Genomic DNA, 12,374 nt, shown 5'->3' on the forward strand with positions numbered 1-12,374 from the left:
ATGTGTATCTAAAGCGCAAAGAAGGATGCGACATTTCGGTCGGATTTGGTCAGAAGAAAGGCACATACGCTCAGCCCAGCTCTACAGGGTGGGCCATATAGAGTTTGCTTTTTAAACCACCTATTTTTTTGAGAATGGTAACACAAATGACATGTCAAATGTGTTCATAATTTACTTAAAGGTTTGACATTTACGAAATGGGACGCTATACGCTTGAACAAATTGGGAAATATTGAAAACCTATTTCCATAGTGGTGAGTCTTCTTCTTCTTTTCTGATTTTCACATCGGTGGCTACGTCAATAAGCAAAATTGTCGGATTTGGGGCTCAGAAAATCCACACGTTACTGTGGAGAAGCAAATGCATCCACAACGAGTCACTGTTTGATGCGGTTTTTGGTCTGGCGGCATCATCGGGCCATTTTTTTTCGAAAATGAGCGAGGAGCCGCGCTACCGCTTGAAAACCGAATAATCAGCCGAAATTCCGATATCAATTGGTCGCCTCGGAGCTGTGATTTAAGCCCGTTGGACTATTTTTTATGGGGAAACGTTAAGGGCAAATGCTATGCGAACCATCCAGAGACGATTGATGCTTTAAAACACGAAATCAAAGTTGCCATTTATGAAATTGGAGTCCAAACAATCGAAAATGTGCTTAAAAATTGGGTTGATCGAATGGTCTACTGTAAAGCCAGTCGTGGCAGTCATTTGAACGATATTATTTTTCAGTCATAAATGACAATATTCAATCTTCTAAATAAAAAAAAAAGTTTGAAAAAATATTGATTACTTTTTTTTTATAGCCGATTCAAAAAGCAAATTTTTCATGGTCCACCCTATTTTATAGGTTTACTAAGGGATTTGAGTTTGGATGAGGTTCTGTGATCAGGACCACGAGGCTGAAGTGCAGACCTCATTTTTCATTCACTCATTTATTCATTCTTTCCTATACTTCGAATCGGCGGCCGGCGTAGTAGAGTTGGTTTGAATGGGTCTCCTCCATTCGTCATTCGCAGGGTCTCCATTGGTCACTCGAAAAAGTGAATCATTCAAAGTAACAGTGTTCGCTTTCCGCTAGAAATGGAAAGCTAAGAAAAAAATACAAAAAATATTTATATTCATGCCGACTTTTTAGTCGATGAAAACTTGCACCTCTTTTTTTTAATTTTGTGTAAACGTTTAAAGTTTCATCATGTGGTTTGGGTTAAGATGTGAACAATATTTAAAAAACAAATACCAAAAATGCCAAAAAAGAAAACAACAAAATTTGGTCCCAATACAAGGTGAAACTCACCGCTGAATGTTTCGAATTGAAAGGCATAATAGAGGATCCCTACATGCTTACATTTGGCGCGGCTTAAGACGAGTATACACACAGCTCAAATGGATTACGGCATTTGTGTAGGCTACTTGATGTTATGACGAAAAACATGGAGCATCGACCATGTGGTCCTACAAATTCACAATCCCCTTGCAATATTGTTCTTTATTTAGCGTAATAACTGCCTAAGCGACCTGGCCGTCCTCAAGGTGCTAACAACTGCCAATTAGAAATCTGAAGTTAATCTTCTCCATTTTGTACTTTCAATGCAGTTCCCTGTCAGTACGGTGTAGTCAGCGATAGTCTTCGTCTATCTCATTTAACGGGAGACCCAAAACAAGCGCAGTTACGACGGTTTGGGTACAAAGGGGGAGCCGTTCTAGGTGAGTGTGCTTAAGGAGGCATGGTGGAATAGGCGATGTGTATCGTGCGGGGAACCTTCACATGTCGGACATATATTGAGTATGTCTGGGTCGATTCTGAATAGGTAGAAGTTTAACCTGCTATAATATTCAGAAGGTAATTCCAGCAAAGTATCGTGGCATTGAGGTCTCCCGTTTCGCTTGCTGCTACCCTCGCCGATCGTATCAAATACTTCCAGAGCCGCAGCGTTTGTGTTCATTCGTAAGATATGACCTACTCAGCGGAGCCCCTGAGCTTTGGTCAGATCTTTAGGATTTTGGACGAATCTATTGATCAAATTTTTTCTTGAGCTCACCCTCGTGTATTTCTTCCTCTTTTCGCCAGTCTTTTTAATTCCTCTGGTCTAATATTTGTTTGGTTTAAGTCACTGAATACAAATAAAGGGGAAATTATTATTATATTTGGGAGAACGCAAAATGTCTTTACATTTTTTCATTTCTGAGCCAACTGGAAAGTTTATAAACTCGGAAGTTCATTGAAAGCCGCGAAATTCTGACGGCGGTGTCTAAATTTGTTGTATGAAAAAAACTTTAAATGAAACGAGTAGCTCCGATTCGTTTGGTTTCTTCAATCAGCTGCTGGAAGCGCCATTTCTTGGTCAAGCACTACTTGACACCAACCACTCAAACTATCGCACTTTTTAGTTCTGCCTTTTCTAAACCCGATAAGAAAAGCGAATGGATCTGGAGATGAATGAGGTAAAACGAAATCCCTGGTTTCATCATAAAACAGTGCTGGCTCGCATTTCGGTAACCACACGACTATATCACAAAATTAGATCGATCAAATCTGAAATAGGATTTCTTGGTAGGGTGAACACCGAGCTATTAAGGTAAGCACGACCAAATTTTGTAGTCCGACCTCGTCGAAACAGTACGTTTTCTGATTCAACCATTAAACGAACCCGTTGGCAGCAATTAGCGAACACCAACCTTGACAGGGCTTATTACTTTCAAAGGTGTGAGTTTGTTCGAGAAATTGAAACTGAGAAATAGTTAAGCAGGTAGGTGGAGGAGTTTACTTTGAAAGACTTGGCGCTAGTACATCGTTCGCTTGCCTAATCACTGCACTACGAGGGAAGTATATGTCTACCCGAGTCAGGCTCTGCTCTGAAAACTTTACCTTCTGTGTACATGCAATGCTCTATACAGAAAAAAACTTTGCCTGCTTGGATTCGCCTTTCTAGACTGTCTTGAAGAGGTCTCTCGAATAGAACTGCCGATATTAATAAACAAATCATTAAATCAACAAATGAGCTAAAGTCAATTGACAACGAGATGAATCCTAAAAAAACACCTGGGTAGGATCAAATATCTCCTAAAATGATAGGAGAGACTGCAAACTGCACTGTTAGATTTCTCAGTGTGCTTTTTAATGCAATTCTTCAAGTTTGCCACTTTCCTTCTCAATGGAAAAAATCGACCATTATAATGATGCCGCAACCAGTAAAAAATAAAGCCAAGACAGCTTTACACAGACTTATAAGGCAGCTGCCATCTCTCTCCAAACCATTTGAAAAGTTACTAAAACGAAAATTGACGCCGCATCTGTAGCAAAACAACATTGCTCCAGCCAATCAGTTCGGTTTTCGTGAGAAACACGGTACAAAATCCAACGCATACTGCCACAAAGCTTACACAAAATATTAGAATCTTATCTTACTAATCGGGTGTTTATGGTAAGATATAAAAATTAACTAGCTGATGAAGTCGATATTAAGGCCGGCGTACCACAAGGCAGTGTACTGGGACCTTCCCACAAACCTGCAAATATTTACATCCACGTTTGCTGACGACACTGAAATCCTTTGTCGCTCCGAGTGTCCAATAAAAGCGTCGGGTGAACTCAACAGAACTACAAAAAAACTAAATATAAAATATAATATAAAAATATTTTTTCAAACTTGTTTTTTTTTATTTTGAAGATTGAACATTGTCATTTATGAATTAAATAATGAGATAATATCGTTCAAATGACTGCCACGACAGGCTTTACAGTAGGCCATTCGATCAACCCAATTTTTAAGCACTTTTTCGATTGTTTGGGCTCCAATTTCATGAATGGCAACTTCGTATTTGGTGTTTTAAAGCATCAACCGTCTCTGGATGGTTCGGATAGCATTTGTCCTTAACAGCTCTCCACAAAAAATAGTCCAACAGGCTTAAATCACAGCTCCGAGGCGGCCAATTGATATCGGAATTCAAAAACGGTAGTTAAAAGTTCGAGTGTAACTTCGGCAGTGTGACAAGTTGCACCGTCCTGTTGAAACCAAATGTCGTCCATGTCATCCTCTTCAATTTTTGGAAACAAAAACTCGTTGAGCATGTCACGGTAACGCTCGCCATTTACTGTAACCGCGGCTCCTCGCTCATTTTCGAAAAAAAATGGCCCGATGATGCCGCCAGACCAAAAACCGCATCAAACAGTGACTCGTTGTGGATGCATTTGCTTCTCCACAGTAACGTGTGGATTTTCTGAGCCCCAAATCCGACAATTTTGCTTATTGACGTAGCCACCGATGTGAAAATCAGAAAAGAAGAAGAAGACTCACCACTATGGAAATAGGTTTTCAATATTTCCCAATTTGTTCAAGCGTATAGTGTCCCATTTCGTAAATGTCAAACCTTTAAGTAAATTACGAACACATTTGACATGTCATTTAAGTTACCATTCTCAAAAAAATAGGTGGTTCAAAAAGCAAACGCTGTATGGCCCACCCTGTACATAGTAAAGTGGTTGGCAGACTAGCGCATCAAAGTGAATGAGCAAAAGTGTAAGCATGGGACTTGTACGATAAATAAAAGCGACTGCTCCAGTTTATATCTAAACTCCACACTTATACCACATTCTAAAGAAGTTACATACCTTGATGTTTGTATGGACAGGCGCCTGACATGGAAAGGGCACATTGGGCCAAAAGTGGACAGATTAGACAGATGAACTTAAAACCCAAAGATCTTTGCTGGCTCATCAATTCCCGTTCCGGGCTTAACCTTGGTCACATAGTCCTTCTCTACAATAAAATCATCAAGCCAATCTGGACGTTCGAGTCACAACGGTGGCGTAATGCAAGTACCAGCAATATTGCAATTATACAACGAAGGCAATCTAAGATAGTAAGAATGGTTACTGGAGCGTCGTGGTACATAAACAATGAAAATATCCATCAAGACCTAAATGGTTCATTAGTGGCAGCAGAAATAGCAGTAATCCAGCAAAACTACTACCAAAGTCTGAGACACCACCCAAATCCATTGGCTCGTACGTTGATGCATACCGTCAATTCGTCATGTCTCAGACCAATTGATATTCCAACCATGTAACGCATATTTGAGGCGCCCATAACAACCTTAACCTTCTTCAAGAAGCTGTAGGTACTATAATTTAGGTTAAGAGTCGAAACCTTATTGTTAGTATTAAGATTAATTAATAGATTCAATAAATAATAATAATAGTACAATATAAAAAAATAAACAAATCAACAAATTGGTTCAGAGAAAACTTAGGAATGTATAGAACGAGCTGCAGCGGTTTATGGTAACAATCCTAGCCTAACTATGCATGCATACGAGTACATTCATAAATGAGGAGGAGAATTATTGTGTGCCCTTAATTTCACGAGAGATTCATAACTCACTATTATCTTTCCTATTAAGGATATACAAATAAAAAAATCTATTTATAGCCAATAGCAACTTATTTTCATTTCAACTGGCCATCAATGCTGTCCTCTGTGACTCCTCGTATATTTTCATATGCTGTATGCCCTTTTGAACATTTTGTTCTCTTATTTTCTTTATTTACACACATTACGAGTATGTGAAAACTTATATTGAGTTATGGGTTACTTTTATGAGTTCAGTGTATTATTACAATCGAATAAGCGTAAATAAGCATTTATTGTGGCAGCTTAGCAGTGACACTTAGGCTCAAAAGGTTCTTATGAGTAATTGCTGGGGAGGAATGGCATCGACTCTCGGTGGCAATTGTATTCGGATATCCGCATGAGCATATGAATGTGAGTTTGCGGTATGACTACTTAGGTTTCCTGTTGGGGAAATCCGAACTAGTGAAGCAAATTTCTAATTCAGAAAGATGAGCGATGAAAGAACCGTTTTGATTAGAGCAAAACACAAGAATTTGATCAAAACACATCTTCAGCATACATTTCCGTGCCACGCCTCTTTTGTGATAGGCATCATCGCATTCAGTAACTTCATAAATTTTTAAATTTGATGTCACGCAATGGAGTAACCAGAGTGCATTACAAGAGGTTTGACAAATATTTTCTTTACCGATGGGTACAAGAATGAAATTGGACGTGGAGCCGGATGATAGATACTTAAACGAGAGTAATAGGTATCATTATGCTATAGGAAGAATGGCAACTGTTTTTCAAATGCAAATTTTTGTCATTTCGAAAGTAGCAGAATGGATAATTGAGAAGAAATGGAGCGGAAAACAGATTGGAGTATCAAGTGACAGTCAGGCTGCACTAAAAGTCCTGGAGAACGCAAAGCAAACCTCAAAGATTGTTCAAGGGAGTAAAATGAAGCTTAATTCTATTGCAAGACAGAATAAGCTCGTAATTATATGGGTTCCAAGACACTGCGGGGTTCAAGGGAATGAAATTGCCGATGAACGGACCAACTGGTGATCAGCGGACCAGAGCCAATAACCGGAATTAGTTCTGCAGGAACCAAGAAGTGGACCAGCGATTATGTATGCAATTTACATAAAGAGGCCCAGTCTTGATGGTCGGTATTTTTACAGGACACAACCCATGGGGTCAGCATATCACCACCATTGGAATCATTGAGGACCTTATTTGCCTGTATTGCTTGGAGGAGGCGGATGGCTCTGAGCATTTTCTATGTGAGTGTACCGCATTTGCTAGAGCAAGATTACGAATTTTTGGTTCTGATGTCATGAGAATGAGTAATATTCATTCTCCCAAACTGGAGGATATTTTCAGATTTGTCAAAGAATCTGGAAAATTTCACATGTTTGACCTTCTGTTACTTCTCTCCTTTCCTTCTTCTCTATCTACCTTTTCATTTTCGAGAGCTTTAAATGCCATGGGCCTTTTAGCCTAAGTGTTTTAGGAGTCACCAAATCTCTCGGTGCTTCTTGGATCGACCTTTCAAATTTCAATTTCAATTCCAATCTACATAAATGCAATTTGGTAGATGACCGAACAGTGCCTGACAGAAACTGTGTGACGTAATAGTTAGTTTCACCTTCCTTCCTTTCACCCACTTTTTTAAATCGGGTATTAGTCCATCTACCGCACTGTTCAGTGTTCCATCTTGTTTGCCAAAGTGTGAGCATCTGAATTCTAACGTCGGAGAAGCATGGAATTCCTAAGATTTTTGTCTACCATCTAATATATGTTGAAAATCTGAGCACAGGCTAATTTGGGAAATTCAATTCTGGTTCGGAAATACGATTATCTACTAAATTTAAGCTGCTGAATTTTCTACTAATTCCAGAGTATGAAAAATCGGTTGAAGTGGGACATTTGACTTCGCTAGGCATAAATCAACATTTGAGTATACAGAAAGCAAAAAGAGTTTAAGTTAGTCAGGGTTATAAATCCAATACAATATAGAAGCGCAGAAAATCTGTACTAGTGAGTTTCCCTGTAGGGAACTCGAATGTATGTGTGAGTACGAAACCCACAAAGCTCTTACACTAGGATGCTTATCCAACAATCTTAACTAAAAACGACGAATCATCTACTTTTATATTTAGTTGATAATTTCTTTACATTGTTAGAATGAATCAATAATTTTGTTAGAATTGATATGCGATTTGGAATGACTGCCAAAATAATTCATAATAAATAAAATATCATTATTATTATGAGAGGATTTAGCACTGCGACCTGAATGACCTTCGGTGTCCCTACGGGTAAAAATTAATGGAGGTCTTTTTGTTTTTCTTAGGATTTATGAATGAATGGTTGGGGTAATCTAGCCTTCAAAGATAGTTAAAATTGGATAAAAGCCCGAGCGGCTAGTTTTATAAGCCTACTACTCTTTATTCAAAAAAAGGTTGACCCTTGCGGATGTCTATTGTTGCACGATTGAAAGCATTGAATTAAACGAACAACCATGTAATTATTTTTTTACTATATTTGAATTTTTTCTTCTATTCTTCTTTCAGTTTCATGCAGTACAGTTACTGTGACAAAATGTCAAGCTGCCTTAAGGACACTACAAGCCTTTCAGTTCTTTCGTCCAACCTGCCTTTGCAAAGAACCCGGCATGGATCCGGATTGTAATCATTTTCGTGATTTCCTATTCGACCATCCATGCGGATTTGTGCTAAAGAAAGGTGAGTTTAACTGAAACCAAATATAGATTCAGTTATTTTTATTTGCGTATTATAACTATGAGTATGCGCCACAAAGGTTACATCAAAGAGAGTTTTTACCCTTTTTTAAAAAAAAAAAAAAAAATATAAAATATATTTATTCGTAATTGGTCCACATGTCTATTTAACGTTTGAATCCGTACAACCTTTCCGGCTTTAGTTGTGTGCAAGTGAATGTGGTTAAAAAATAATATTTGGCTTAGAAATCGTACGTAAGTGTATGAGTGTACACGATAGCTAGCTTCGTAAGCTATAACCAAACATTTTGAAAAGTTTAAATAGCTGACGAATGCCGCTATTGAGCCACTGGATTTCTCAGTTCGACTTCAAATAGTGCTATAAATCATAATTGGCTAACTCTCGCTGCGTTCACACATCTTCTTCTTCTTGGTGAAGCCAAGTCCCACCTGATCTTTCCAACGCAGAGGAGGCTTTTCTCTTCATCTGCTACCACCAGCTGATATCGCGTCAAATAATCCGAATAATCAGAGCCGGAGTGTTTGTATCCATTCGGACGATATGACCCAGCCAACGAAGCCGCTGGATCTTGCCGCCGTCTACCTACCTTATAAAGCAAAGCTGATAGTGACCGCTTTATTTATTAATACCTGCTATGATGCCGCATTTTATTGCGAGGCACCTCTTTCTTTTCCAATATTTATAAAATGTATGCATATAAGTAATCTTAGTGATGGACGTTTACGAGATCTCTTCAGAATTCAGGAGGTAGGGTATTAGAAATTTCAAAAAAATTTCAATTTTTTTGCTTAAGCCTGGAAATGAAATCAAAAGAAAAAGAGGTAGGACTGCACTTTGAGGTTATTTTTACTTTCCACTCATCCCAGTACCTGACACAAACCCAGCTCTCGCAATCAGCCTACGATGGCGTTGGGTTGGACTGAGCGTACGTGCCTTTGTGCATCTCGATCTTCGTGTCGTTCATATTCACGTTCAATAAGCTCTATGATGGAGCTCGGTTGGGTGGAGCGTATATGCCTCTCGGTACAACGATCTTGAGGTTGTTTATACCTTCCACTAATCACAGTACCTAATACAAACACTGCTCTGTCATTCAACTTAGGATTGAATTGGATTGGGCTGAGCGTATGTGCTTTTCTACACTTCGATCTTGAGGGATTTTATGCTTTCCACTCACCACACTACCTCATACAAGCCCAGCTCGATCAATCAGCATAAGATGGAGTTGGGTTGAGTTGCGTGTATGCACCTTCCTTCTAACCGTACCAGGTCAAGATGTCTACTCCATCTACTAGCTGTGGCATCGCATTAAATTGACCTCTGCAGATGGCTGCGTACTATGCAGTTGGCTATGAGAATGCAAGTGAGTTTTCCCAGTTTGTTCTTAAAAAGTACTTAATACTTAAAACTGACCAACTTAATGGATAAAGGTTAGATCATTTTTTAAAAAATTTTCTTTCTCTCATGCGTATGGTATCGATAACTTTAAATACGTTTTTCTGGAAACCATATTTTTCCAGAGGGTCAGATTTGGACTAAAATGGATGTATAAGATAATATCCTATATTGCAGCTACAGTTGGTGCGGCAGCGCGTTTTCAAAAAAGGCTGATCTGACCGGCTAATCTAGAAGTAATTATGTAGATTATGATACCGGCTATGTGGCTTAAATTTTTTCCATATCTCTGTAATTGCCATAAGTTATTAAGATAGATAACTATTTTCCTTTTTTTGCGCTCACTATAAATAAAATCTGATAAAGTTCCCGTAACTTATAATAAAACGATACATTTTCATAGTTGAATATGTAAGAGAGAGATATTTATATATAAGTATGTATTCCTATACCTCCGCAAGGGAGCAAAGGGCTAGAACAATCTTCCTCCACTCGACACTATCAGAAGCAGTCTTCTTCAGCCCGTTCCAGCATTGGTTGGTTTTCTTTACCTCCGTTTCTAAACTCCTTCTCCAAGTCAGCGAGGTTTTACCTCTTCGTTGGTTTCCTTGGGGATTTCAATTAATCCAAGTGCTTTTGAGGTCATCTGATTCTCTTCTAAGAATGTGCTCAAGGCAGCCCCATTTTATTTTCAGGATGTGTATTCCAACTGGCATTTTGAAAAGTGAGATCATCACTAAGAATTCGTGGGAAAAAATGTTGAGGGCAAGACTTTACTTTTATTGGCCCACCTTCTTTGACTAGCCAATTTGAGATGCAATGCTTAGTAGTTTCTCAGGAAAGCACATATCAGATGGAGCTCCATTTCTTCGTGTGCTATTTCAAAAACCCTGTGGTCTCGGTAGATATAGGACTCTGAAAGTCTTAAGAACTCTGCGCCATTCAACTTTCAAACTCGTAGCTGTGTTTACCGGCCATTGGACTATCGGCACACACACGGAAAAGCTAGATTTATCACTTAACCCCCATTGCAGAAGCTGCGGGCACCCATGTTTAGCAACTATATGATTAAGGTCACTGTGCGCTCCGTTCTTCGAAAGCCTATAAGCAATGCTCCAACCTAAGTTCCTTGAATCTTCTCCATTACATCAACAGCTCTGGCTGGCTGTAGATACTCGTGTCTGCTTGTTAGAGGTCCCATAATGCCCCTCTAAACGGCGTTTTAGTGCTACTTGGGAAATGCCAGAACGGTACTTCAACCATTTTACCTATCTACATATCTAATAATTATAAAAAGGTTCAAAAAGTTTAACTAAACTTTATACCGTAAGGGAGCTTATCGCCTATTCGGATTTTCACGTTCCTAGCGATATTCTGATTACACACAATTGAGGACTTGGGATGTTTGTATGTACGCCTTTTTGCTATGAACCAAACAAATGCCCGTTTATCCGAATCATGGCACATAAATCTTTGACCCTTCCATTCCATTCCACTAGCGAACCGCTCTTACGTTATGTATTTAAATGTCCTTATTATAAATATTTGATTAACTTAAATTAAGATGTTTAAGCACAATTAATTCAACGCCTCATTACATGCACACTAACCGGCACACTCGCAGCCACATATATACCCACAGATAAACACCACCCAATTCACTCAGTCGCAAGCTGAATCACAACACACTTGAGTAGCCGCGCAGGGTGCAATAAATTTTCATGGCAATTCTTTGTTTCCGTCTCCTAACAACTAACAGCAATACAAACAACAGTAGAATAGAGCAGGAAGTGCGGCCTCGCAACCACAACGCGGCTTTAGAAGACATGTGTAGCCGTATCTGCGAAAGTTGCGAAGATTTATTGTTATTACAAAGTGAAGCAGCGCACTTCAATCATGCGGTGAATTACGCAGCAACAAATTGTAATTTATAAAGTGGAAACTCCTGAGGATTCCGCCACTTTGCGGCAATGAGCTGCAACTACATATAAATAAAGGAAGCAGAAAGTACAAGACTGGTAGCGCTGCATTACACGTTCTACACACACACGCGCATATCCATTCACATACTCGGCTATAAGCGTAAATGAGTGGTGAGGAAGACGAGGAAATTGAGCAACTCTTAGAGTGCACTTAACCTTTTATTATTTGTTGTTTTACTTCAAGTGCAATCTTTCTGTTGCATATTTACCTGCGCATTCATGCTTTTTTGGGTGTGCATATGTATGCGTGCGGTTGGTGGAATAAAGCTAAGCTTAAAATTACAATATTACTTGGCAAGTAGAATAGACAAATCACTGACGTGCCACACACGCACACTCGGAAATGCATCTGCATATGTGTGTGTATATTCATACAGTAAATATCTAACACCATTCATAAAGTAGGCGAGTATACAGTACTTGGCCATTGAATTATGACCGATGGCATTTTTTCTGAAAACTTCAAATATCTGGTAAAATTTTTTAATCTAATTTGGGCTTTTCCAAATAAAAAAGGGTATAAGGGGTTTTTAACCTATTCTTAGATGTTTTTTAAGAATTTCCGGTCAATTGGCCTGCGGCGATTAGAGAAGGATCAGTTTTTTTGTTTATGAGTTATGTTGTTTAAAAGTTAAGTGTGCAAGTGCCAGTGCGAATTAATTCGATCTTGTGTGAGGAGCATAAAAAAAGTGAAAAAATTGAATAGTGAATATTCATATATCTCAAATATAACAACAGTAAGTACAAAATATACATATCTTTTGAATTTGCCTCCTGGATAATCCTTTTTTTTCAATTTAACCAGTGTTTTTAGAAAATGGGCTGAAGGTCGGATTTGACATCGGGACAAAAGCAACCAATTGCAGTTCTTTTGGAAGCCAAGAACGTGAGCTGTG

At 38.8% G+C, this 12,374-nt stretch overlaps 1 protein-coding gene across 1 annotated transcript in view; it reads left to right on the forward strand.

Annotated features, from left to right (window-relative positions):
* The window catches only part of LOC128854753 (uncharacterized), a gene marked incomplete at its 5' end in the record, with an annotated part of 196,228 nt that overhangs the window by 22,328 nt on the left and 161,526 nt on the right, over window positions 1-12,374 (forward strand). Inside the window, one exon of the mRNA XM_054089118.1 lies at window positions 7,913-8,083. Within this exon, the coding sequence (XP_053945093.1) occupies window positions 7,913-8,083 (171 nt within the window). The remainder of the gene's footprint in view (window positions 1-7,912; window positions 8,084-12,374) is intronic.

The sequence above is a fragment of the Anastrepha ludens genome, chromosome 2, assembly GCF_028408465.1.
Source record: "Anastrepha ludens isolate Willacy chromosome 2, idAnaLude1.1, whole genome shotgun sequence".
In the NCBI taxonomy this organism is placed as follows: domain Eukaryota; kingdom Metazoa; phylum Arthropoda; class Insecta; order Diptera; family Tephritidae; genus Anastrepha; species Anastrepha ludens.